The sequence below is a fragment of the Calidris pugnax genome, unplaced genomic scaffold (assembly GCF_001431845.1).
Source record: "Calidris pugnax isolate Ruff unplaced genomic scaffold, ASM143184v1 scaffold206, whole genome shotgun sequence".
Lineage (NCBI taxonomy): Eukaryota > Metazoa > Chordata > Aves > Charadriiformes > Scolopacidae > Calidris > Calidris pugnax.
In genome coordinates this window covers 2,233,073-2,260,955 of record NW_015090957.1, presented here as the reverse complement: position 1 = coordinate 2,260,955, position 27,883 = coordinate 2,233,073, and the positions used below count along the sequence as shown (strand labels likewise).

The window sequence follows — 27,883 nt, the reverse complement described above, 5'->3', positions numbered from 1 at the left end:
GTGTGAGTCACTTGAGCGTGCTTATAATCCTCCTCACCAATCTTCTGTTACTTTTCCAATGAATCATATAATGGTTAAGGTTGGAAGGGACTTTACAGCCTCTCCAGTGCCACCCCCTGCCCTGGGCAGGGACACCTCCCACCAGACCAGGTTGCTCCAAGCCCCCTCCAACCTGGCCTTGAACCCCTCCAGGGATGGGGCAGCCACAGCTTCTCTGAGCAACCTCACCACCCTTGCAGTTAAGAATTTAATCCTAATATCTAATCTAAGTTTACCCTATTTTAATTTAAAACCTATGCTGGATGTGGGTCTGTTTCCATTTTTTTCTTTTCCTTTTGGTGTGTGGGTTGGGATCTCACAGAAGTCCTTTTCAAACAGAAAGCTGCCTGAGATCTCTACATTTGCATGTAATTCAGGGCCCTGTCTAGATACCTAGGCAGGAAAGAGAGGTCAACATTAAAATATTTCAGTGGAGAAGCCTCCATTATGCATTTTAAAATCTTTATTTGCTGTGGAAAAAGAGAACTAAGAGAAATTTTCTGTGCACTGAGAGTGTACAAAATGCTCTTTACTAAAGCCTCCCCGCATGTGCAGTCTGTGCCAGGAACTGTTTATGTCAGGCTTCCAGTGGAAACCTCTCCAGTGCTGGGAATTAAATGGCTGTGTTTCGAGCAAACAGGAACTCAGTCCCAACGTAATTACCAAGCTTTAGTGATCTGAGGTATTAGTACCAGAGAGAGCCTCATTTATGGTCAGATGTTTTGAACACAGAAACCACATGAATATGGACGACTTCTTGCCATACAACTGTAGCTACTCCTGTGGTTCAGGCTTGAGGTAGATATTTAAATGTGGCTCCTTGGTGAACACACACTTATGCAATTAGCCAGTAAGATAAGCCATAGTCAAAGTCAGGCTGAACTGAGCTTTCTTTTGCTAAAAAGCTGTTTCCCTTCCATTTAGAATAAAGACAGTCAAGATGATGTTCCATATTTAATTTGAATTGGAAAATGTCTTTTTGTACACTTTTTTCAGCGTTGGTGTGATATCCTGGATACCTATCTTACATCTTACTCGGAGATAATACGTTAAGATATCATAGCTTCACTATAAATGCCAAATACTTTCAGCTCTGCAATTTAACTGTAGTTCTGCTAACTGCTGCGCTGTTGTCATAGTGGTTTTGTGGTGTTAGTGGATATATTTTGGGTGGCTGTAGAGAGTGCTTGGTCTATGTTTCTCATTTAAGCTCTGTGGTCCCTGAAATTAGGGTATAGTGAAAAATTAATTTCTTCTTAATTTTCTAACTTTGCATCATGTTAGGTTGCATTTCCAAAGTTTTTCCTAGCAAACTAACTCTAGCTATATATAATGCAGTTGTCTGCAGCATACGTATATTACAGGAGTGTAGAATTTTTTTAAAGGCTTTCACAATGTTGAAAATATAATGATTTCTTACCAGCTAGCTTATCAACTTGTTTTATTACCTTCTACATTTTATAGTATATATTGTAAGGTTCTTCACTGACTTATATTTTTGAAATGAGATGATGTTACAGTTAGGCTTTGAAAACATATTGTGATGCCAAGTCCTTCAAAGTCGCTTGCAATTGTTAAAATAAAAGTGCTTTCCTTGTTTGTCTGTATTCATTCTATTTTGTATCTGTAGAATAGTTTATTTTCTGATATTGCTTGAAGAGCCTGCTCTTTCTCTGCGTACACCTGAAAAATAGAGATGGTAATTACTAGCAGTGAGATTACTAAAGCTGTTCTAGGCAGAGGAGATTCTTACCTGCGTTTAGTTTGTTATCTCTTATGGGATTATTTTTAGTAGTGTTTGGGGTTTTTTGTGTTTTTTGTTTTGGTTTTCATTTGGTTTGTTTTTTTTTTAAGTAAAACCCAAACACATACAGAGTTTGAACTTAACTTCTTTCCCTGTTATATGTCTACATCCAGATCTTGAATACCTGATGCATGCACGGCAACAGCTACTAACCACAGCTAAGCGTTGGGATTCTACTTCTAAGACTATTGTAGAATTTGAGCCTAATGAAACTACTGAATTGGAGAAGAGCCTTCTTACCAGATACCAAATCCCTCTGTCTGCTGACCAGCTATTTACACAATCTGTGCTGGACAAATCATTGACCAAGACCAACTATCAGTCACGGCTACATGACCTCCTTTATATTGAGGAAATAGCACAATATAAGGAAGTTAGCAAGTAAGTGATACCTTATAAAAATACTCCTTAGATATTTATTGCTGACCTATTAGAATGAAGATGGCAACCATTTTTTTTCATGAAACCCACTTGATTGGTAAGATACTAAGTCTTCCTGGTTCTTGGAAATGAAATTGAATATGAGCCTGGAAATAGTAACTTGTGATAAAGGTCACTAGCACTTAACAAATGTAATTTACTGATACTCGTTTAAAACAAATTGTATGTTTTAGTCTATGCTTATGACTGGAGGCACTAAACAGCTGTTGTACAATGTTTTGTTAACGTCTGGGTAATAATTATTTTTCTTTATAGATTTTGGCTCTATACAAAAATATACTAATAGTAGGAGTCATATTTTTGTTCCTTGTTGAAAGTAGATTATAGCAAATTAATATGTGAAGTCTTTGTATAAAAGGCCTTGGAGGAGTGTAAAATACTTTTTTTCTTTTTTTTTTAAGAAAAATGTTGAATTGTGGGTGGATCAAACTCTGATCTTACAGTGATATGGCAGCTGACTTTATTATCTTTAGTCTCCAAATTGAGAAACAGCTTCTGAATTAAAGTTCCTAATAAAAGGCATATAGTACACACTTTTTGTTTGTTTTTTCTTCTGTAATATCTCTAGGTATTATGTACATATTACCCAGATGGATTTACATGAACAAGTACAGAATTAGTAGAGAGATGTGAACTTCCTGTGCATAGACTCTCACAGGGCCTTTTTTGCTGTAGTTTGATATTTGTGGTTAAAAATTTTGCCTGCACTCCTGTGGTATGAAAGCATTTTAAAGTGGTACACTGCTCAGAATGGATAGTCAAAAAGGATTAACTTCCCTTTAACCTAATTTGGTAGCAAATTTAGTTCTATCAATTACTTAAATTCCAAACCAGAAATGTGTTTTTAAGACAGAACCACTCTGGAGCTACAGAGGTTCAGCTGACTCACCCCTCTGGAATTTAGGAAGAAAATACTACGAGTAGTTGTATTCCTAATGCTTTTAAAGCAGAAAAAAGGTTCCATTTTTTTTCTGTAGCTCAGATGAAGGGCAGTGTTATTTGAACTCTTTTCTTCACATCTTTCCTTGCTGCTGCGCTCTGCTCTTTAGCTGGAATCTGACATTTGGGAGACTCATGCTTTAACACTGTTTTCAGCACATGGAAATGTTCTTCATCACACATATTTATAATCAGGTTGACTTTTCTAACGGCTTTTGAAACAAAAGTGGGTTTAAAGTAAACATTATGAAATATGATATAAAAGTAAACAGTATTTTTACTGAGAGAATTTTCACAATGAGAATTATACTCCCATGCCTCGTAGGAAACCAAAGAGCAGCACACCTGTAGAAATGAAAGGATAGTAAGTGTATTCTGTGTGTAATGCTTCCCCTTCGGACAATTTGGTGCAATGATAAGTTCTGCTCTTCATTTTCTATCTAGTAGATAGAAAATGGGTTTTTGCAGTGTCTAGGAGGAAATGTAAGGTTTTCATGGAATCACAGAATTGTCAGAGTTGGAAGGGACCTCTAGAGATCATCTAGTCCAACTCCCCTGCTAAAGCAGGGTTGCCCAGAGCACATCACTCAGGACTGCATCAAGGCAGGTCTTGAAAATCTCCAGAGAACGGGACTCCACGACCTCCCTGGGCAGCCTGTTCCAGGGCTCTGGCACTCTCACCATAAAGAAGTTTTTCCTCATATTTGAATGGAACTTTTTATGTGTTTGATTTGTGTAAGCCTGACTGAAAACTTTATTTTGTATAAATCTGCAAAGCAAGGGTGGGGAATGGATGAAAGAAGTAACTTCTGATTTATTAAAAAAATATAATCCTTGGAGGATCTTGTAGTTTAACAGTTTGCCAGAGGGTGTCAGCTTACTCAATAGAAATTGCTTGATAATCTCTAAATTTTAGATTCCCTTTACCACAGCAGTTTATAAAGATGCTCACTTGTGCCTTGTCTCAGAATGGCAGTAATACTGTTTTCAACACGTTTCTACAAATCCAAATTTGAGAATGAGCTGATGCATATTCAGTAGCATAGGGATTGAACATTAGGAAAGTGTTAACAAAAGAAGTTCACAATAGTGAGTGATTGTATCTTGGTAATAATGCTGAGCTCTTGGTTACTGTGTTAAAGGTTTTATATTGTACTTTAACAATCATCTGAATGAGATGTGAGCAGTTTGAGATGCTGCTAACTCGCTGATAGCTCCTTTGGAATAGTGCAGTACTTATATAGAAGAAAGCATGGGTTTGGCTTTGGTTTGTTCTGTTTTTTTAGCATATGTGGAAACAGGAAGAATTACACTTAATTCTCCTGTGCTTCCTGAAGTACATACTTTTAAGTGGTTGCTTTAACTGCAGCTTGGGCAGTAATTTCTGTGGTTACTGATGAACTGAACAAACCCGTCTCCATCTCTTGCTTTTTGAGAGTGGGGTGTGAAATTGGAATGTGACTTAATGCCCGTCTTATGTAAAGAGGCAACTATTGCCACAAGGGGGCAAACTCGCAGTTTTTGCGCAAGACTTACGAATTGCCAGATATGAAAAGAATCTATTTGATTGGTTTCGTAGGTGATTAATTACCAAGTGAATTAAAATGCTGGATTTTATTGTTGCGGGCTTATGGTTATTGACACTACAGGGCTTAAACAATAAATTACCAGTTCATTACGTTAAAATAGAAATTATAAGAAGAACAGATCAAATAAAACCAATATGAGTATGAAAAGTATCATAAGAAAATGAGGGTTTTTTCCAAGGAATTTTATTTCATTTGTGAAAACCTTTGGGTTTTACTTTTCTTCTGTAATTTGTTGCAAATTCAGCAAAAAGTTGCTGATGGGAAGAGAACAAAATATTCTTAATGTGACAGACTTTTGTTCTTTTTAAACTGGGTTAAAGCAATCTGTTTTAAAAAAATCCAGCACTCTAGGAGCAGGTTACTATGTATTGGTGAGAGGTCAATGAAGTGTGCTAATAAATCACTTCAATGTGTTATGCATGTGACTTCTAGATAAATGGTAACTACAGAGAATGAATTTGTTACATCTCTGATTATGGGAAGAACTTGCTAATAGGAATTCTGTAGATGGATGGCTTACATGGCTGAGCCTGCGATGCTATTCCCTCATTTCAAATAAAATTATCTCATTTTAATGCCTACATTCTGATATTTTTTTTTCAGGCATTTTAATAAATTCCTCTGAATTATAGGTATAATACCATTTACCTTTTAAGATGTAGATTATCATCTTTGTTGTGCAGCCTGGAAGAGATATGTAAATAGGAATCATACTCTGTTCTTTGCCTGCTCGTGTCTCCTTGAATGGCTAACATAAGCTTACAAACTATTGAAATAGAAGTTTTTACTGCTTTGGGACATGCACAGTGACTCTAATTCACCCTAAACTTATTTTGGTCTCAGAAAATCTAGTATTTCATTCTCTCTTGTGAGGTTCTTTTTTTTTTAAACTTCATAGATGTTGATTCTTTAGAATACGTGTTTTATAGGCTATAATCAAAAGGAAAATGTGTAAACATGCAACAGCTACATATTTGCAAAGGGCCAGTTTGCTTAGAATTGTTTATGTTTAAAAGTTATACAGTCGGAGTGTAAGGTGGTGAATCTTCAGTCTGAATGCATGAAATTTCTGAATCCGGGAGCATTTTCTGCACTCACTTGGTGCTTTCTCACTTAGGTTCAACATAAAAGTGCAGTTGCAGATTGTAGCAAGCTTCATGCTCACTGGTGTTTCTGGAGGTGCAAAGTACGCCCAAAATGGACAACTTTTTGGCCGCTTTAAGCTCACTGAAACGCTTTCGGAAGACACTTTGGCTGGACGACTGGTGATGACCAAAGTCAATGCTGTTTATTTATTGCCTGTCACTAAAGAGAAGTCAGCACAGACCCAAGGAACCAAAGAGAAGGTTTATGAAGCAGCTATTGAGGAGAAAACAAAGGATTATATCTTCTTGAGGGTATCCAGGGAATGCTGCGAAGAACTTAATCTTCGGGCAGATTGTGAAATGCAGGTAAGTCTGAGTGGAAATGGTTTTGGGGTGGAATGTTTTGCACTGTGTCTGCTCCACCCAAAATAATTGCTTGAAGATAGGAATCATCAATCACAGAAAACAGAACGCAGATGAGAATATACATGTATATATATGTGTGTTTGTGTGTTCTGTGTGTAGATGAGTCTTATTATTTCAAAAAATAATATTTTAGAAGTGTTACAGAGTAAAAAAAACATTGTAATGAATTTCATTTCTGGCAAAATTCTTCTGAGGTGTTTAGGCAGTGCTTGCAGATTTTTCCTTGTATATCTCATGGTTTTGAGAGTGTGATTTGTAAATTCTTGGATATTGTTTTTACATCTCTGGTTCAAATTCAAAACCCTCTCTATGGACTTGTCAAGGAAAGCTTTGTCTTATTTTTATTTTCCTGTAGGTTGGTGTTTGTGGGTAGTTCATAGACTTTCTTCTACCAGACCTGCCCACCCTTTCCACTCTCATTCTAATCCCACTGAATATATTGCTTACTCCTGCTGCCTGGACTTTTTGCCAGCCTGGTCTCTCTGATGTGGCTTCCCTTGTTCTGTCCATCATAGCTATCCTCACCAGAGACATCAGGAACTTTTTCTTAATGAAGTCAAAGGAGGGAGTTTTCTATTCCTGGTTTTTTAATATCTACTGCTCTTGACATAGCCAGCTAGAACTCGGTCTTTGATAACTTGCATATTGGACTCCTTATTTTCCTTCTCATTCTTTTTGTTTGTGTCATTGTGGATTCCACTATTTGTTCCTAGGCCTGAGGTGAGATTAATTTTTAATAAGGTCTGTGGAGGTTAGGAATGGGCGTCGTGCTGCTTTCTGCACTCTTATCAGAACAAAAGGGATATTGTCCTTTAGGGAAAAAGCCTTCAACTTAGTATTTCATTGATGAGGATGATGAGGGTTGATAGATGAAGGCATGAGGAAGTTGAATAAATACTTATATATATAAAATATATAAAATATACTTCTAAATAAAAATATACTTGTAAATACTAAATATATATAACCCGTGTTTCAGAATGATAATACTTACCTCCATGACTCTCACTATGCCAACACCTATATCCAAGACAGATGTTTGTCTGTCTTGAAGGCGTTCAGTCACAAAATGAGGAGTTTTAATGCTTTTGCTAGAGAAAATTGTGTCAGTAGTAAGACCAGGCTTTTACTTTGCAGTTGACATGAAATGGGTGAGGATACATTAAAAAATTGTGTAGTTTGCAATGCAAGATAGTGCATTAGATGTAAAAGCATGCAGGGGAAGACAAAGCTGTAGTTAGGTTAAATACTTGAACTCCTCACCCATCCCAGTGTGTGTCTGCTGTAGACCTTGTGATTGATCTTGTTACCAAACAGAAATAACCTCAAATTAAGGTCACTGGAGTTGCTTGACATGAATGCATTTTCGCCAAACTATTATCTCCTCCCATTCATTTTGTTTTGGGGAAACATATGCAAGAATCCTGATGTCTTAATTTAACATGGATAATTGGTCTGGGTGGACTTACATTGTTCTGGGCTATTGGCTTTGTGTTTGTTTTCTTAATAATTAAACTTACTAATTGATTCTATCAGAACCTCCACTGGAATGCAAAATGAGCTGGGGCTTCAGTAACTGACTTACATTCTTTTGAGTGTCTTTTAACACTTCGCCCAAGGCAGCAAATCTATTCTGCATTAAAAGTTGGGTCCAAAGTTATTTGTAAAATTAAGTAGTACTTCATACATACATCAGTGAAGTGTTGGTCAGTTCCTTAAAGTATTACCTATATTTTAATAAATTCTAATTGTGAGGAAATCTTTTCTAAGTATTGACTGAAAATTTGGAAAGGGATCCTCAGGTTAGAGCTAAGGATATTATAATTTGGATGTGTAGCTTTTAAATTAAAGATGCTGGAAATTTTGCTGTTGTCTTCAGTGGAATTAGTATTCTCTATGTGATTCTTAAATGTTGACAAAACTATTTTTATTTCTGTAGGTTTTGGGTAAGTTAGGTAGTTTGCTTCCTTTCCTCTTCTAATAATTCATCTCAGAAGCTTCCTGGTCACTTGTTTGCCTGTTGTCCTGGCTCAGCTATAATAAATACACAATTCTGCTTTTACCGGGTGCCCCATTCATGAAGGTGGGACAGAGGGAGCTGGTGCTTTAAACCCCCTTGGCCACTGCTCTTTTTGGTGACCAAACTAACATGCGACTGTTTTATTTTTGGAGTGGTTACTCTGTTCTGTGTCCTGTTCTGTGAAGCTGGCAATGGATTAACTTCCTTTCCCACTGTTTTCTTGTTGTGGAATATGTATTAAAGCAGTTTACGTGCCTCTCCTTCACAGATGGCCTCATTCAGCACTCTGCAACAGCAAATAAAACTATTTGTTTTAATCCAAGCTGGATTAAAACCAAAACAAGTCACAAGCTGTTAAAGGAAGTGGCGAATGCAGGTAGATAATCAGAGGTACTTAGTGCTAGGCACCTTGCTTGGACTCCCGGAAGGGGCTATTACGGCATCGCTAACATGAGCATCACAGTTTTTCTGCATTGATTATGATTGTTATATTGGGTGGTCTTTTGTTAGCCCTGGATCTGCCTGAGGAAAGATATTTTTCCTGTATAGATCAAACTGTGAGGTTGGGACTGTTGCTATTTGCGTGGAATTCTTTTCTAAACATCTGTGGGCCGTTGTTGGGTGGACAAATGGGCGCTGGGTAGGACGGAGCTTTGGAAGGAAACTTGAGGTGGCCCCCAGGCAGGACGAGCTAGTGCTGTCATTCTTGACTCGTGCTAAACCCCGCTGTGTTTAGAGACCAGGGTGTTTACTAGGGCAGTGGATAGGCATAGACTAGACAGTGAAAGAGTGGGGAAAATAAAATAAATGTCCACGTGTCCTACTTAAAAAAAGTTTCCTTAGGAGTTACAGTCACATTAGTTAACTCCATGCTTCATGTTGAACAGATTTGTTACTGCCCTTCAGAGTTGTGGTTATACATCCTGCTGTAAAATGTGATAGTCAAGATGAAAATTTAATATCTTTGTATCTGCTACAGACTGAAAGTTAATGGCTACGTTCTTGTTTGTTCATAGCAAAGCTGGTGTTGATTTTACATGCTACATGACAGTATGAACAGTGTAATATTTAAATATACTAGGAAAAGGAAATGCTGAGAGCTGTGTTTTGCAAATCCATTTGGAGATGATCTTCAAGTAGGAAACAATATTGGTGTGATTCCTGTGCTGGAAGTGATGTTGTGGGCAGATAGAGGAGTGTTGGGTCCAACAAGCAGTTAAGTCTAGAAGGCTAAATTATTCTTCCTTAGGAGGAGTTCTCCTCCACAGGAGAAGGTTAAGGAGAGAAGTTTATGGCTTTGGATGAAGTATGTAGTATTTAGAGAAGAGATTGTCAGCTTTTCCAGGTGGTTGGTTTTTTTTCTTTTTTTCCCAAGTTTGCTGTCTCATTTTGATAATCACAGCTATCTGTAATACAACAAATTGGGTTTTGTTTGTAATATATAAGAAAAACTTATTTTAGTTGACAAGGACCTTTTAAAGTCATTGTATAAGTTCTCAGAAAAGATAATTGCACAAATATATTCTAGCACTGCTTTGTTTTTGTTGAACTTTCTGGTTGGTAGCAATAATTATCGTGAGATTAAAGTGTGATTAAGTAATAATGGAGTGATGAAGAGAGATTCAGTGAGTGCTAGAGGAGAAATTTAATAGATCTGAGACCAGATTTTTACTTTGGGAATGGGGGGGACATTTCAAATGATGGTGTCATCTCTGTGGTGGCACAGGGTGCTCGTCTGCACCTTTGCCCCATCTCCTTCAGTTTGATTAAAAACAAATAACATTTGGATTTTATCTCTGCTGTTCACACATCTGGTTTATATCATCTGTTAAGCTGTAAAAATTTCTCACCCGTCATTGTTTCAAGGTTGTTCTTACAATAAGGCATAGAAGTGTATATTTTTACAAACAACATTTTAGGACAATAATATTTTTTGGGAGTATTTTTTGTATTCCAAAAATAATTCCAACAATGTTGTTCCTTTTTCTGAAAGTACAGTGGAATCTAACCTTAAAAGTTAAATAACAAAATTACTTTAGAGCAAATGCTGTACTTACCTTTGCTTAAAAAAATAAAAAGAAAGAAGCAAGCTAATTTTATTGCAAATCTTCTGATTGATGTTTGCTGTTTTCTTCTGAGAGTCAGTAGTTTGCAGGAAGATAAAAATGTCTCATGCATCAAAGTCTAATGAGTGTTTTCTAAATTAGTATTTTTTTGTTCACCTATTCATTTATACATTCATTCTTTACTGCAGGTTGAACTTCAGTTTCAGTTAAATCGCTTACCCCTCTGTGAAATGCATTATGCCTTGGACAGGATTAAGGACAACAGTATTTTGTTTCCAGATGTCAGCATGACTCCCACCATCCCCTGGAGTCCCAACAGGTACAAGAATACACACACTTTAATATCAGGGATTGTATGGTAATGCAGTACTGGTTTTCTTATAACAGATGGCTGAAATCTGCCCTAGAACAAGAACTGTGCCTTCCTCCTCATTAACGGTGAGGGTGGCTCAGAGAAGGGAGCAAAACTCTTCTAAATAAAACAAGAAAACTGTTCCTCTGAGGACTAAAGTCTGTTGATTGTTTTTTCCTGCGGTTGAGCTGGGGTTTTATAGGCGTTGCAGGTGTAGCTGTAGAAAACAAATCTGTTCTTGTTATTTACTGTTCTGCTGTTTCTTCACTGAAAACATGAATGATACTTCCTAGCAACGTACATTCCAGTTACAAGGAGCTTGCTGTGCAGGATTTCAGACTTGCAGACTTGTGTTTGCAAGGAGCAGTCCGTTACTGCCTTTTGAGTTTGATGTAATGAGCCCAAATTTGGATGTATGACTGAATGGGATGACTAAGAAAGGTGTGGGAGTGATTCTTGGAAGGACCAGCATTGCACTTACAAGCAGTCCTGAGATTCTTTGTATACATGTCTTACAGTTCCCTTTATGAAATATAAACCCCTGTGTTACATAAATACTTTAAAGGAAACTTAAGGCTGATGCAGTGAAAATAGTTTTTCTCGAAGAGGAATTTAGGGAAGAGAAATGTGAGGCTGTGTTACTCAGGGAGTATGGTCAGTGTTGTTGCTGCATAGGGAAGGATAAGAGAGGCACGAGTTTTCTGTACTTGACAACCAGGGCAGTGAGAGGTATGTGGAACCATAGACCACACAGCATGCAATGAGTGGTGTGGGGTCTCGAAGGGGAGAATTAAGAGTGTGATTGTGATGCAGTACAAATCAGAAGATAGTTCAAGGATTAAAGGGAAAGTGATCTGGCCAGAAACTTGAGACAGTGAGATAATGTAAGGCAAAAATTACTGGAAAAAATTTAGTTTGTCTCTGAAAGTTTAGTGGGGACAGAGGTGATAAAGGGTGGGTGCAGGGTTCTGGGTGGGGGTACTGCATTCATCAAAGCTTTGACAGTAAAGGCAGAAAGAAGGGACAATGACAATCTTTTCACTGACTTAGGTTTTGAGTGAATCTTACAAGGAAATAGTGTTTAGGAATAGTTTGGAAGCAAGCAGCGATTTCAATAAAAAGAAGGTAAGTCAAGTAAGCTAGAACTTTGTCTTCTTGGTTTTATGTCAGGAAATTTGTATTTACAGAAATTTTACATACGGTTGTAGTTGATATAATTCTGTCTGAGTGCGAACTGTCTGCCCCTCTATTTTTCTTCTATTTTTGTTTTATATGCCTATTGCTTTTCAGTATTTCTTAGGTTCTCCTGCCAGCTTGTTGTTCATAGCTGTCTTAAAAGTTAAGAATTCGGTCAATTCCTTCTTGATTTTACTCCCTCTCTCTTGATTTTACTCCCTGTTGCTAACTCCTACCCAATAGAAGCTTTCCCAGTGTGTAAGAAGTGTAGTGCTTGTCCCAGAGCAGATCACGTTACTGAAGTATGGCCATATGTGTGCAGGGACAGGTGGTTTTCACTGTGCGTGTCTACTTTTAAATCTGTCACTGGGAATATTAAAAACTGTGTCTACAAATCTTTAAACTCTTGCACTCACTGGAATTTTCTGAAAGCATCTTCCTCTTAGTGCTGGTATCACTACCTGGTTACAGCACAAAATCCTTTTTTTAGACTGCTTTCCCATTAGAGGTATGTGCCTTAATAATCTCAAAAAAAAAAAAGTAAAGAGAAATTTGTAATTAATTGGTAGCCATTAGTTTTTTAGTTGTTTTTGAATTTCATCATAGATAATTTTTACCAAGCCCTGGGCTTGTGTAACTGTTGACTTCTAAAGTTGGCAATGTAAACGTAGGGAAGGAATGTAACTAATGGTACATTTTGCATAGCAATAGGGGAAAATGATTGTAGGTCTGCTTGCTTTGTTATCGGGTGATGCTGCAGCATATATGTTTTCTAAAATGTGTACTATTCAAGTTAGTTATGGTTAGGTGAGATAATGTAAATTGAGAAGTAGTTGGATTCCTTTTGAAAAAAAAACACAACTGATTTATTGCAAATATTATCAAAGTATTGTGATTAAAGCATGTGAGTGTTTTGCTAGATTTGTTGATTTGTTCAGGTATGCCTCAGAATGACACGATCGATACAGTAGCGTATAGGCTCTTTAATTTCTTTAAAGCTTTTAAAATCTTAAAATTTCTCTAGCAGCAGATTGTCACAGCTTCTGCTTTTAACCTCTGTTGCCTCCTTTTGTACAGACAATGGGATGAGCAGTTGGACCCTCGACTAAATGCTAAGCAGAAAGAGGCTGTTCTGGCTATCACTACTCCGCTGTCAATACAACTGCCTCCTGTTCTTATCATCGGTCCCTATGGGACAGGAAAAACCTTCACTCTGGCTCAGGCAGTCAAGCACATACTCCAACAGCAGGATACTAGGTGAGATGGGGCACTAAACGCACAGCAATGCTTGATGAGCAGAGAAGATATAATTCTTTACTTAAATTCAAGTGAAAGGTAGAAATACAGAATTTCCATCCAGCTTAAAAACAAACAAAAGCCAAGCCATCTGTCATTGTTTTGAATGATAAAGTAATTTTATTATATTAGCCTGTATGTTCCATTCAGAACAAAACTAACTAAAATTGAAAATATGTAGAATGACCGTGATTTGCTCGACAAGGAAAGTTTTGCAGCATGCTAGATGATGAAAGCTATTCCTTACTTAAAATCAAGTCTAGATTAATAATCATAAAATAATTATTGAAAAACTGTTTGAATTTTAAATCTTTTCATAACTGAAGGATTTGAGTTAAGAGGCTGAATCATGCAAACTATGATAGGTTAGTTTCATTGAGAGAAAAATGTGCAGGAAGATGGCCACTGTTTCCTTTTTTTTGTATTCTACTGCTTTGAATTGTTTTCTGTTTCTTCATTGCTTTTTTATTTGCACCATTTATTCCAGCAGGATTCTCATTTGCACCCATTCTAATAGTGCTGCTGATCTCTACATAAAGGATTATTTACATCCATATGTAGAAGCAGGCAATCCCCAGGCAAGACCTCTCAGGTATTTTTTAAGGCTTATTATGTATCTATAAAATACTATTCTTAAGAAAAGGTGTCTATAAAAAAGGTTAAAGAACTTTTAAAACATAAAAGCTTATTGGCGTTACCAGCAGTGCTTCTAAAAACATAGACTAAAAGGAACGTGAAACATTGTCAACATAATTTTGGGTCATTTGTTAAATAAAAATAAAAGACATCCTTTTTTAAGCTTTTATTATTCTATTGATAATTGTGTCTTTCCTAATGAGCAAACTTCTGATATGCTCCTTTAAAAGCTACTATTATAAAATAAAATGAACTTTAATTGTATTTTAATTTCAGAAAATTTTGACTCGCACTCATAGTGATAATTTGGAAGCTGGGGCTACCCACCTGGCTTTTTGAAGAAAAAAATTCATGTCATAGGAGCTTCCTATTTGGAGAATTGTGTGAAAGTAGTTTGGTCTCTTCTGATAAGGCAGTGTGAAGTCATTGTATCTGTGGTTAAATGGACTTACCATGGCGATTTGGGGGAAATCAGTTAAGGAAAAAAAATGAAGAGGAGGTGGAGACTTTGTGAGTGAAGAGGGTAAACTTGCATAGAAATAGATAAGGGGGATTTATTTATGAGAAGAAATCTGCTCCAGGGAATATTTTGCATGGTAATCACAATGTATAATGTTTACTGTTAGCTTGGTATGTATTGTTTTAAATTATGGGCATCGTTTTCTGAATGCCAGTATATTATATTTATGCCAGTTTATTATATTACTAAGAAAATGACTCTGTATGTTTACTTGTTAGCTATTAAAAGCCATCCTGGACTAATATTTTATGCAATGTCAGTAAAGCCAGTGAAGTTATGTGGAAGGGCTAGATTTACAACAGGTGTAAATTCCCTTAGGTTTGCTGGCGTGAGTCGCCAAGTGACATTTCACAGACACTGAGAATCTGGCCAAGGCAGCGAAGGCAGCTTATTTTCGAAAAGTTACCTTTTATTTGGTTGTATTTTAACACGGATTTTCTTAACGTCATTTGTAAAGCACTTTGTGATGAAAAGCATTATGGTGTCTTAATTTTGTGGCTGAAAAAGTGTGTCTAATTGACACTTTTGGGAAAATTGAAGTGTGATTTAACAGAGCAATACAATTTTGTTGTAGTTGCCAGGGTTTTTCTACCTTCTTTTATGTGCTGTATTCAACTACATAGTCCAGTCTCAGAAATACTTACGGAAAACATGCATAAATGAAAGCGGTATTTTTCTAATGGTTAAAATATATATACATATTTGCCAAGAAAATTACAACACATAATTGTAAAAGTCACTGAATGTTTGAATTTCAGTGTAATTGTCATAGATACTGTTCAAATAGTCATGATACCTCTATGAAAAGTTAAAGTTTTAGAAAGTGGAGGCACCTCTGGAATTGTGTATATATTTATATATTTATGGATGTATGTTTTCAAATAATAAATGTTACATATATTTGAGAAGGATCTGTTGTTTGAAGGCTAACTGCATGTCGACGTGATCTGGCAGGAGTTAAAGGGTCAATTTAACTGAATTGAAAGCTGGAGCTATGTGAGACTGAGCATAAAATTAATTATGGGTCTGTTACCTTTCTTATTGACTGTTGTCAAGATGTACTTTCAAATTAAATTCATTATCATTAGTTTAAACAGGGTGCTTTGAGTCTCTTGCAGTATTTTAAAGCAAAAGTGGAGTAGATGCAGTTCATCATCAAAGCTGGCTGTGCTACTTGCAGAGTTTGATGTTTCTAAATGGCTAAACAGTTTTCTTTAGATTTTTTTCCTTATTTACTCTAAATGATGAGTTGGCTGAATAGTATCCTTACTAAAATGCTCTCTGCATTTGCTGGTAATTTCACTGCCTGTGGTTTGGGTAAACCTGAACCTTCAAGGTTTTCATTTCTCCACAAATAAAGCCTTGATGTGAGAAGATACCCTCTCACGTGAGCTATGACTGGGTTACAATTTTGTAGCTGCAGTTTTTGCTCATCTTTGTCCCTACAGCCGCACTGATAGAACGTGCTGCCAGGTACTAAGGAGTGTTTTGGTTAGCAGCTGCCCAGCTCTGGTGGCATTCAGGTGCTCTGCTCCTGCACGGGTTAAGATTAGAGGGGGAATTGCTTGCTTAATCAGAAGTTAAGGGTATATTGCAGGGTGAAGTGTTACGATTTGTGTTAGGCTGGTAAAACCTGTTTTTGTAATGTATTCCTCTAGCTTTAAGGAAAAAAACCTAATAATGAAATTACAGGAGATTTTTATTAGCCCAAATTGCACCTGAAAAGAAATCTCTTGTTCAGTGTGGCTTACTTATATCACGACATTTTCGAAGTAGTCACATCTGTCAGGTGTATTTATGCCAGTGGTGAATAATAGCTCTGGGCTACCTTTTTGATCTTACATCAAAATAAAAGAAATTGATGGGTAAGCAGCAATGCAGTTTGAAATGCTGTCAGCCACTCTGTGACTCACACGTAGTTAAATTTTTACAATAAAAGACAGTGCATGGTATAATAACATCTAATAACCATAATATTTTGCATTTCAATAGCACCTTTCATCCAAGAATCTCAAAGTGCTTTACAAACATAAACTCACAATAAACTGATTAGTGCTCCCAGCCCCCTGTGAGGTGGCAGGTAAGTGTTGCCTTCAGCGAAGAGCGAGGAGCAGGACCCAAGGGAAGCTGCCAGGTGGTGGGGGACACAGCACAGGGGTTCCCTCCTGCCTGCTGCCCACACTCCCTCTTGTTACATGCATGTAATAGCACTTCATGAAATAAAGCTTATCAGCGTGATGGCTGATAAAAAATAAATATATTGGGGTAGTATTAGAAGGTTCTTGTTCTAAGAATGGCTCTGGAGTGTGGTGTTTGCTCCCGTGCTGCACCCAGTCTTAGCTGGAGTTACCCTTGGTCACCCAGTACCAGTTTTGGTTGGTTGTGTTGTTGGATGAAGAGGCCGCTCAGAGCACTGTGGTGTGTTTGCACCTCTTTGCCTTTCGTTTTGTGCTTATTGTCCAAAACAGACATTGCATTTTCACAAACCAAATCTGTTATAATCCTTAAAGTTGTTTCTCTCACTTTATGCAGAGCTGAGCTGTGATTATCAAACGTGGCTGGACTTGTGGTTCCCAGAGTTCAGCCAGTACTGTCATTGTTTTGCTTTTAGGTGCATAATTACATTTTTCCAAATACTGCATTAATGGTGTGGGATTTGTAATATGGGTGCAGGAGAAATTAATCAGAAGAAAATAAATGATGACTAGATAAACCAAACAGCATAAGTCCCATATTTAGAACTGAAATTTGAATGATTTAATCTTAATTTTACTTTTTAAGTAACTTTAATTCTGAATATTAGTATCAGTACAATATTTCCTGTAGTTTAAAGGCTCCTCTTTAGAGTCATAGTTCTTACTTGGTGCAGATTATATTTCTGAGGAACACCCCATACAGAAGCCCTTTGACATCTTTACCCAGATCCTCAGCTGATGTGGTTTGTGTATTTCTATATAGCTTGGGGGAGTTAGTTATATGCTGTTTTCTGGGGCATACTCTTTGTGTCTTCCTTGTTCCTCTTCCATTTAGCTAGACTGGTCATAACATTTCATCACTTTTTAAGAAAAATTCATCATTGATCTCATGATATGATGATTTAAATTTATCTTATGTGTCTTGGGAAGATGTTTGAAGACCAGTGCTTTGCTGACTATGTCCTGGTATTTTAGACTCCAGCCATCCTTTTTGGCACTGTTTTCTCATTCTTTTACACAGAGTATCCTAATTATGGCCCTGCATGATAAAAAGGTGAATATACATCCCGTTTGGCTCTTAGAACTCAGAGGACATAGTGTGTGTTTAAGAAAGTACAAGATTTTATTAATGTCTTTTGATTTATTGTTTTTTTAAAAGATCCTTTGGCTGCAGCTGAAATGTGCAGATCACTGCAGCCCGGTCAATTCCAAGACTATGGGCTGTATTTATATTATATCTGAGGAAATATCTCTTTTAAATTAGTTTACTGATAGTTTAAAATGAAATAGACATTGATGTGAGGGTTGCAGAACTTGAATGTATGAAGAATTTACAGATTTTCACGTGAATTAATCCTTGGTAACTGTTCTGTGTATGTAGTATTGCACTGCAGCAAATAAAGGAAGGTAAATCCAAGACTTTTTAGCATGTAATTCTGCACAGTTGTGATGTTTGGCTGTCTGAAGATTACTTTTGTTTATCAGAAAACAGAATATTAGCATTTGAAATATTAGGCTGTCACTGCATTCAAACTGAATAGAAAATAAGCCCTCTCTTTCTTTTTAGGGTATATTTCAGAAATCGCTGGGTAAAGACTGTCCACCCAGTTGTGCATCAGTACTGTTTGATTTCAAGCACACATTCCACCTTTCAGATGCCACAGAAAGAAGACATTCTTAAGCAACGAGTAGTAGTTGTTACTTTAAATACATCACAGTATCTGTGTCAACTGGATCTTGAACCAGGTAGGATAATTTCTAAACCATGTGTCCATGCTTTGAGAATTATCTTCCTCTTACAAGTGTCAGTTCTTTACTCAATTCTTTGAGCTGTTAAGAAATAAACAATGATAATATTAAAATGCTCTTCTCTTTTTTTTTTATAAATAAATGCTTATTACAAAGCTATAAACTGCTGACGTTCAAATTAACCTTTTGCTCATTCTGTTTTTTCCTTATTTAAAAAAAAAATAAAAATAAAGAAGCAGTGCTATCTATGATCTGATGTTTCTGAGAATCAAGAGGGAAAATTCTGTTTGAGATTCTAACTTTGAATGTTATGCTCATTACGGTCATTACTCAGTGGAGCATGTAAGCATAAATACACACCGGGAGCTTTTTTTTCGTGCTTTGTGAATTGTTGAGCTTTGCAAACAACTCCCACACGTACAAACCCATGCTGTGTTAACGTGATACTTCTCAGGTTGTTTTCTAAACTGCGGTGTATTAGACTGATTTCTTGGGGGCAGAGGCTGCTTGGGGTTTATTGTTTTATTGATCTCCAAATGAAATCCATCTGCTTTTTGGAGAACATGGAATTTCTTTACTGAAGTTGTTACAGTTAATTTTCTGTGGCTACAATCTGCCATTTGTTGCAATAGAGAAAACTATTATGGAATTCATGGTAAATATTTTCAAGTCTTTAGAGCCTTTAGTCTTTCAGGACTTTAGATGGAAGTAACTGCTTTGTTTGGCAATGAGCTGTGTACAGTCATACCATAGTAATGTGTGCAGTTTTATGAAATTAATGTTTTTCAAAGAAAATTGCTACATTTTTATGTATGTAATCTTAATTAGATGGCACACTGAGTCCTCTAATAGTTTGTTTTAAACCTTAATATATATCAGCTTATAAAACCACTTCTATACCTATCCTACATTTCATAAAATACAAGCCTACTGTGGCCCAGTTTTTTCCAAGTGCATGTTATCCAGTGCATAGATTTCAATTCCCGCCACCCCTCCCCAACAAACCTTTTGGTCCAATATTATCATAAGATTGAATTTAAATTTTCCTTCACTTTCTGCTCCTTTTTTCCCCCCAACATTCCTTAAAGCCCATAACCAGCAAAGTGCTCAGGTATGTGTGCAATTTTAATGGGAAATTTAGTATATAAAATAGTTAATAGGACTGGAGTACAAGAGGAGGTCCTTTTAACTGTCATTGTAGAAAGCTCTTCAGGCCTCATGGTTATGAAAAGATTTTCAGATTTGAGAAACCTGCTGAGGGAGGTCTGCCAAGAGACATTTCCTCTTGGTGTAAGGAGAGCTCAGATAAAACACTTGTTTAATTTCACATATATCAGAAGAAAGAGGCAGATCTGTGGGCTGCTGCTAATGTCACTGGCAGTCAGTTGACCACTGTTGGTCATTTGTTGGGTGTGAAAATTGTTCATGTGGTTTCTGTTAGTTGCTAGAAATTAATTTGTATAAACCATACTGAATTTTTTTCTAGTTTTGGTTACTATCAGAATACAGAACTTTTAGTACAATTTCTTGTATTGTTATCGGTGTTCATTTTATCATGTTTCAGGTTTCATTTATTTGCTGATATCTCTGTTTTACAGGTTTTTTTACACACATTCTGTTAGATGAAGCTGCGCAGGCTATGGAGTGTGAAACTATTATGCCTCTGGCATTAGCTAATAGAAACACAAGAATTGTCTTGGCTGGAGATCATATGCAGGTAAGAGCTATAGCATTTTCGAATGTAAAGTGCCTATATATAATATTTGTATTTATATATTTAAGGTATTTATCTGCTCCAGATTTCTGTGGTACGTGAATGCATCATAATCTCACGTGTATTTCTGCTGAGTGAGAATACGCTGCAATAGGGGAATTGAGGCACAAAGTATGTGAATTGTCCAGGGTTACATAGGAAATCTGTTATAGACCAGACTTGGGCCAGTGAACCACTGAACTAAATGCAAGTAAAATTTCACATTAAAGCAGAAGATGCATAAATTTTACTGATCCTATAATAGATGGGGAAGCTGAGGAAAATTCTAGGGATTTTCTTTGCGTAAGGTCGGGGATAGTTATTACTACAGTTGGGGTAGAAGTTTGTCTTACTTCTTATGACTGGTATTCCCTGGTGATTTTTCTGAAAGAATTGAAGAATATGGAGAATGTTATGATTTAGACAACTTTTTTTTTTTTTTTAATTTTATTAGACATATCGTAGTCTGGTAAGGATTTGAACAAGTAAGAAATAGGAAACTGAAAGTAACCATTGTCTTTATGTTGCTGCAACGCATCTAGGAATTGCTTGATTTAAAGAGTTTAGAAGAGTTTAAAATGATGATGATGCATGTCACTCTAGTCTGTAGGCATGAGAAAGACTGACTTTTCCAAGTATGCTTACTTGCTTTGTTGATTTAGGCCAAATTTATTTGTTTTTATAGATTTGCCTTTAATTCTCCTGACTTTTCACAATAACAATAGAGTGGATGTTTGCTTTGGTATAGCAATAAACGTAAAACAATGTTGCTACCTGTGATTTAATACTCCTTGGTCATTTCAAGTCATGATCATAGGAATCTCAGGGACTGGGAAATGCTTTGAAAATACAGATCTCAAAAGTCCTTTTTAAGAGATTGGAATTCTTATCACTTCAGGCAAGATTGCATTAGCACAACTGGATGGTTAGAGCCTTGACTTGGCCTGTGAGTCTCAGCTGTTCTGTAGCTCAGGTTCTTACAGAAGCTACTCTTTGAGGTATCCAGGATTATCTGAAGTGAAACTCAAACTCAGAATCTAAATCATATGTATTCAGAATAACAGAATAGATTGGCTTAATTTCTACATTTTAAAATGTTATTTAAAACAATTTTTTTCATCATCTTTATTTCTATTTTTCTTGCTGTAGTAGATGATGGTTTTATTGTTAAACAAGCCCAGTAGTAATTTAGTGTAATAGTAACGAGGCCACTTGGGATTTAGTTTTTCCAACGACTTTCCATTTAACTTATTACAATTGTGTTACAAATTTTTCTGTTTTCTGATCTGTACTATTTGTGGTAATAACAATAAAGTGCTTGTCAGAATAATCATGTAATGTTGTTCAAAACAGGGTTTTGGTGGGGTATTTTTGGTCAAACAGCGCTCTGCTTTGAGTTATTCACCTGTGCAAGCCACAATAAAAAAGCATAGATATAAGGGTTCTTCTCTCCTCTTTACATAGTTACGGAATGTTTTATTGTTCCTTTAATAGAATGCTGGTCTTTTGTCCCTTTTACAGTAGGAATAGGCATTTCTATGGTATAGCCATGCTATATGTCTTCCAACTATGAATGTACAGTAAAAGTAAGGTTTTCTTTTTGTTTTGATGCAAGATGCATATATTGGGAGCATGAAATTCCAAGTGCACGTATTTAGTTTCATTTTCTTTGTGTGTGTGTGTCTATTACAGCTCAGTCCTTTTGTCTACAGTGAATTTGCCAGGGAAAGAAACCTCCACGTTTCACTGCTGGATCGGCTCTATGAGCACTACCCTGCAGAATTTCCATGCAGGATCTTGCTGTGTGAGAACTATCGCTCCCATGAAGCTATCATCAAGTAGGTGTGAACTTTTTCACTGTATCATGCTTTTCTTTGTTGTGAGGTAGCTAGAGAGCTCTGAGCCAAGCACAACTGAATAAAGAGAGAAGCACTGCATGTTTCTGTAATGAAATCATAGTTGTTTCGAAGTTAATTAGTAGAGTAATTCTTTGTTGAAATTCAGTCTCTAGGAGAGATGCCGGGGGTTCAGTCAGGTTCAGTGGGGACGCTTCTGGCCTTGCACCTAAGCAAAAAAAGAGCTAACTTTCCCTTTTTAACCATTGTGCAGTATATTATAGAGAGTCTGTGGTTTTGAACTGTTTCAGAATTTTAGAATTACCTTGGATTATCTTGGCATGGTGAGCTATGTGCAATGTAAGGAACATATGGGTATACAGTTCTGAACAAAATTTGACCTATTTTTTTCTGGGCATGTTTCTTTCCTGTTGTCTTTTTTTATTACTTCTTTCAAGACACATTAATCAGTGGGTTTGCATTTTTATGCTATGATAAACTAAGGGCTGCTAGTGTAATGAGCTCATCCATGAGCTGTGCTAGAAAGAATAAGTGCAATCATGGGGAAAAATGCTAAAGTTTAAATCCTGGCTCAAATATGTACTGAGGAATGTTATGTTGGTATCCAGTCACACTAATTAGGTTATCACTGTGTTCAAAGCAAAAGCAGAAATATTTAAGTGCTCTGGGGAATCAAAAATGAGAATGTACCACACTTTGTTACGCAGCTTGATCTGGCTTCATTTTAAGGACTTTTCAATTATAGACTGAGTAATGCTAAATTTCTTGTACATTTTTTGAAATGGGAAGTTCAAAATGAGAGAGAACCTGAAAAGGAAAGGATTGTTTCAGATTTTGGTTAGAGATCACTTCCATGAAATTTGCCCCAGATCACGAAAATTCTCTTCAGCAGTTGGAGTTCAGACAGTGGGTTCCTAGAAGGGTTTGCTCTGTTGACCACTGAGGTGAGGATTGCAGAAATGCCACTGGGACTAGTCAGATATCTAGTGAAAGTCAGGTCTGCCTGATTCCACTAGAAAATATTGCTGTGTGAAGCGAAACCTGCTAAATGCTCTGATGGTGGTCCATTTAGGAGATTGTCTCAAGTCTACGTTTGTTATACTGTGGAGTTTCCCCTGACAAATGGGACCATGGCACTTAAGACAGAAGTAAGTGTAAGAAGGTGGCTGATGGTGGGCTCATCAATCATACCAGCCTAGCTGAAGTAAAGAGACTGAAAGAAATTAAGGAAAGAACAAGCCATTAGTTCAGCCTGACTTTGGAGCTGTAATTGGAAAAAACAGTCCTTGTAGAAAGGATGTTTTATTGTTTACTGAAAGCTCATTACTAAGAATTAACTTGCAGAAGAAATTGTTAGTTTTGCTGGTTGGCAGCAGAGAACTGCTGCAACTCGATCCACATGAAGAGTTGCATATTCTTCGGGATTGTCCATGTAAGGCAGTTCTGGTCAAGGTGGGCTGCAGTTGTTTGATGATCTGGTAGCAGATTAGTTTCTTTAGCTTTTCCGTCACCAGTTATTTACATCTTACAGTACAATAATTGGAAGCCTGGAAGAACTCGGTGGGCCCACTGACTCCATGGTCCCCTGCTTCTGTTGTCCTCTAGCTTGTGTTCATGTCACCGCATCCACAGAGCTGTACCTGAAGAACATTAAGGATGGAGGCTGAGCACTTAGAAATTAGATCATACCAGAATTCACTAATTAATGAAAGCCAGTACATTAGCGCTATTGTGCATGCAATAGAATACAGTACTTACAGTAATACCAGCAGTAATCTGCAGTCTGTTGTTGTTGGCTTTTTGTTTTCTTCCATTCAGTTTGCCTTCCTCCCTCCTACTTTTCACCATGAAGGTAGTTCTTGAGTTGTTTCTTTTCCAGTAACGCCTGCTGCCAGCAGAGGAAGTGTGTTCTGGTTGTGTGTCCGATGACCAGAGACATAGATTGGTCTGGAGTAGAAGTGAGAGATGAAAAGCTTCTGTGAAAGCTGAACACTTGCCCTGCCTTGTGCTCAGTACACAGGAAATCTTGAGTAAATTTATTTTCCAAGTTCAACAACTCTTAACTGATTAAAGGAGGCTCATTGTCCAGCCAGGCTGGGCAATGATGAGTCCCAAACAGCAAGTGGTGCTTTGGCCCAGTTTCAAGCCACCAGAACTTCTGAGTGAAACATTAGTGAGAACGTCACTAAGTTTGTTGAGCTTTAGATTAGAAGAAAATACTACCTTTGTAGAAGGAAATACTGCCTTTGTAGAAAAAGTGTTAGAAAAGCATATTTTTAGTGCCTTCTGCTCTATTTGTAATATGTAAATATCAGTTCAGAGGAATCACTTGAAGATGCCGAATAGTAATCAGTGGTTCTGTTTTTCTTATGAAGTATTTTGTGATTGCATATTTTATCAGTGAGATTTACATATTTAATCAGTGAGCTCATATGTAGGCTCCACATTTTATTCTGTTTTGCCTTGTTACAGTTATACATCTGAACTTTTCTATGAAGGCAAATTGATGGCAAGTGGAAAGCAGCCAGCACACAAGGATTTCTACCCTTTGACTTTCTTCACAGCACGTGGCGAAGATGTGCAAGAAAAAAATAGTACAGCTTTTTACAATAATGCAGAGGTAACTCTTCTTTGGCCTTGTTCTTGTTTTTTTTGTTTTTTTGGTTTTTTTTCTTTTCCTTAAAGCTCCCCTCTCCCCAAATATATTTGGTTTATGCTCAGTGTAGGTAGAAGACATAAATTGTCCTTTACTAACAGGAGGGAACATTGAGTTTGCTAAACATGAAGTAGTGAACATTGTAATTGTAGTAAACATTTCCTCTAATTTATCTTCTCCTTTTTCCTCGCAATTGCAAGTTGCGTATAGTTCTCTTAGGCTCATTCTTCAGGATGTCCTTCCTGATAGTTTTTTCTGACATTCTGATGGATGTATCTTAGCAACTGAGAGTAACTGCAATTTGAAGTAAAACTTCAACTGTTGTAGAAATGTTCCCACTCAGATAAGAGTCCTCTGGAGTAGCATTTCATATTTGCTTTAATATGTTTAGGATCAGTATCTAACTGATTGTGTGCAGATGGGATTTTTTTTCCAGTGAGAACTTATTCTCAATATGTTTGTTTCACAAAGATTTATTTGTATTCTTCAAAGATTACTTTCATTCTCATTCCTTCCTTTGAGTTAAAAAAACCCAAACAGATCAAAACCCACAAACCAAACCAAAACCCGAACACTCTCCCACCCTGCCCCCTGACTTGTGAATTTTTAGCAGTTAGGAACTCCTATGCTTTATACTTTTGTACATACCCATTGTGATTTATATCACTCTTAATGTTCCTGAAATGTCAATGAAAGTCCCTAGAATTCCCACTTACCAATTTGAAGAAGAGATAATATAAAAGCTAAGAAAATTAAATGTATTTTTAACGCCCCCTTCCCACACCCAAAGAATACTGGATGAACAGGGAAGGAAGTTAAGAATGCTTGAGGTTTTTGTGGAAAGCCTCTGTCCATTTAGAGGCTGCGCTTGCATTTGTGATGCTGTAGGAAAACTGCATTCATCAGTTATCATACTTTAAACAGCTGGATAAATATTTATCGAATGCCATATTGACACTTATTAAATGACATATTGACTATACATGCTAAAAAACCCCAAATAAACCTGCATACCTTCCACAAAGTTACTGAGAAATGCCTTCTCCAGTCAGCGTCTCTACTGAGTGTGTTGAAACAGAAGCTGCTCTGCCGGCGCTTTGCGGCAGGAGGTTGCTTTGAGCCTGGCTCCTCACAGGAGGAGGTTTTCAGTTTTTATTACTCATTAGTCTTTTCAGGTAGCACACTGAATTGTATTTCATAGAGATGAACTAGCAGTTGATGAATAATCTGAACCTCCTGATGGCATCCTTTGGAATGGGAAGTGGTTGTGCTCTGGTATACATAGCCTCTCTATAGAGTTATCAAACTCTAATATGACATGTATAAAATCCAGAATAAAAATAAAATAATCGCTACTTAGGTGGTGTATTTACTTATGGAAGTTCATTAAAGTGTGATAAGAAATCTCCTACTCCACTTGACTTTTCTGTAAGAACATAAGCATGAAAATTAAGGTTATTAATATAATTTTCCAGACTGTACTTTAAAGGTGACATTTTTATGGGCAAACTTTTATTTCAAGATTAAAAAAAGGTACTGTAAATACATTGTTTTAAGACATGATATTTTAGAGTATCACTATAGATTGCAATAGTATTATTGCTTGTTCAGTAAGGCTGTGTAATACTGTGACACGTAAATGTTTTAGAGCTTTAAAATTCAAATTCTCTTCCCGTATCAAAGAGTGATCTTCAGTGGAGCATACTTTTAAGAATTCTCACTTTCTTTTAAGGTGTTTGAAGTAGTAGAGCGTGTTGAAGAATTAAGAAGAAAATGGCCTGTTGCCTGGGGCAAATTGGATGATGGCAGTATAGGTGTTGTAACGCCTTACGCTGATCAAGTCTTCCGAATTCGGGCTGAACTTCGGAAAAAAAGACTGTCTGATGTCAGTGTAGAGAGAGTGCTAAATGTTCAGGGTAAGTAATAGTTACGTGTCTCAAAAATGTGCTAAGGAAGTAAAAACTGTGAGTGGTGAAGTTAAGTAAGACTTGCTAAAATAATCTTAAAACAATCAGAACAAAAGGAGAGCTGTGATACAGCCCATAAAAATCAAAATGAAACTGGCAAGTACACTGATGAGATGTTATTCCAACACTGAATGCCAAAGCAATAAACTCATGGATGTCAGGTTTATCTTTGTTCAAAATTAAGTTCAAGCTTACTTAAAAAATAAATTGAATGAAAAATGTGAAAACTGATGGATTTCTATTGTAAGGGGGAAAACCGAGTTCCAAATAAAAAGGTAACAAGGCTTTAGCCTCAAAATACTTGACTGTTTTTTGCATTTGTAGAATAAACTGTAAAAATGCATCCACAGATTTAGATATTTGTTCTTGGGATCACATTGATAACAGGAATTTTGTGTAGGCTTCACCTGTTGCTAGGTTGCACTTTCAGACAGTAATAAACAAAGGAAGATAATAAAGTAACTGGTGAGTGGTGTGTTGTGCTTTTTCATGATAGATATTCGAATGTTTGAGAAATTTTTCAATATGAAACAAGAATGTCCAGAACTTTTTATGGTAGAATAAATAAATTCAAGATTTGTTACTGGCTGATGGGCAACATTGTACAGAGAACTAGCATTTCAGAGAGTTCTGGAATGATTAATATCGATATGAAAAATACATTTTTTTTAAAGAGGAAATATTCTTGTAGTAGCACACGCTATTTATAGTGCATCTCTTAAAATTTTTAAATCTTATTATTCTTGCATAATTATCTTCATGTGAAGCATAGCAGTCAGTTCTTCAGAGTATCTAGGTGTGAAATCTGGCTGGCAAGTGCAATGGTCTGATTGTGTTACTACAGAAATAGCTACAATTATCTCAGACGTCTGTTTTTTGTTTCATTTTAGGAAAACAGTTTAGAGTGTTGTTTCTCAGCACAGTACGAACAAGGCATACGTGCAAACATAAGCAAACACCAATTAAAAGGAAAGAGCAGCTACTGGAGGATTCAACAGAAGACTTGGATTATGGTTTTCTGTCCAATTACAAACTTCTCAACACTGCCATTACGAGAGCACAATCTTTGGTAGCTGTGGTGGGAGACCCTATTGCTTTGTGTTCCATTGGGAGATGCAGGTACTTTATATGTTCCTTGGTTAATCAGGGGTAAGGTTACTAGAAAATGTGTTTATCTATGACTGATAGATTGAGTGAAATGATGGCTGTTCTTTTAGGTGCAAATAAGACACAATATATTTAGACCCTTAACATAACTATAATGAAATTCCTGCTATGCCATCTACCATCTCTGGAGCTGGAGGCGTGAAGCTGTGCA

General features: G+C 36.8%; 1 protein-coding gene across 3 annotated transcripts in view; it reads left to right on the top strand.

Moving 5' to 3' along the window:
• HELZ (helicase with zinc finger) overlaps positions 1-27,883 on the top strand; it is a 59,195-nt gene that overhangs the window by 12,497 nt on the left and 18,815 nt on the right. For 2 of the 3 annotated variants that reach the window (XM_014952258.1, XM_014952256.1), the window contains exons 10-20: positions 1,957-2,224; positions 5,930-6,263; positions 10,598-10,728; positions 13,015-13,194; positions 13,721-13,825; positions 18,152-18,330; positions 19,932-20,050; positions 21,779-21,924; positions 24,415-24,562; positions 26,331-26,514; positions 27,456-27,684. In XM_014952258.1, coding sequence (XP_014807744.1) covers positions 1,957-2,224; positions 5,930-6,263; positions 10,598-10,728; positions 13,015-13,194; positions 13,721-13,825; positions 18,152-18,330; positions 19,932-20,050; positions 21,779-21,924; positions 24,415-24,562; positions 26,331-26,514; positions 27,456-27,684 — 2,023 coding nt within the window. The remainder of the gene's footprint in view (positions 1-1,956; positions 2,225-5,929; positions 6,264-10,597; positions 10,729-13,014; positions 13,195-13,720; positions 13,826-18,151; positions 18,331-19,931; positions 20,051-21,778; positions 21,925-24,414; positions 24,563-26,330; positions 26,515-27,455; positions 27,685-27,883) is intronic. The other variant, XM_014952257.1, reaches the window with a different exon arrangement.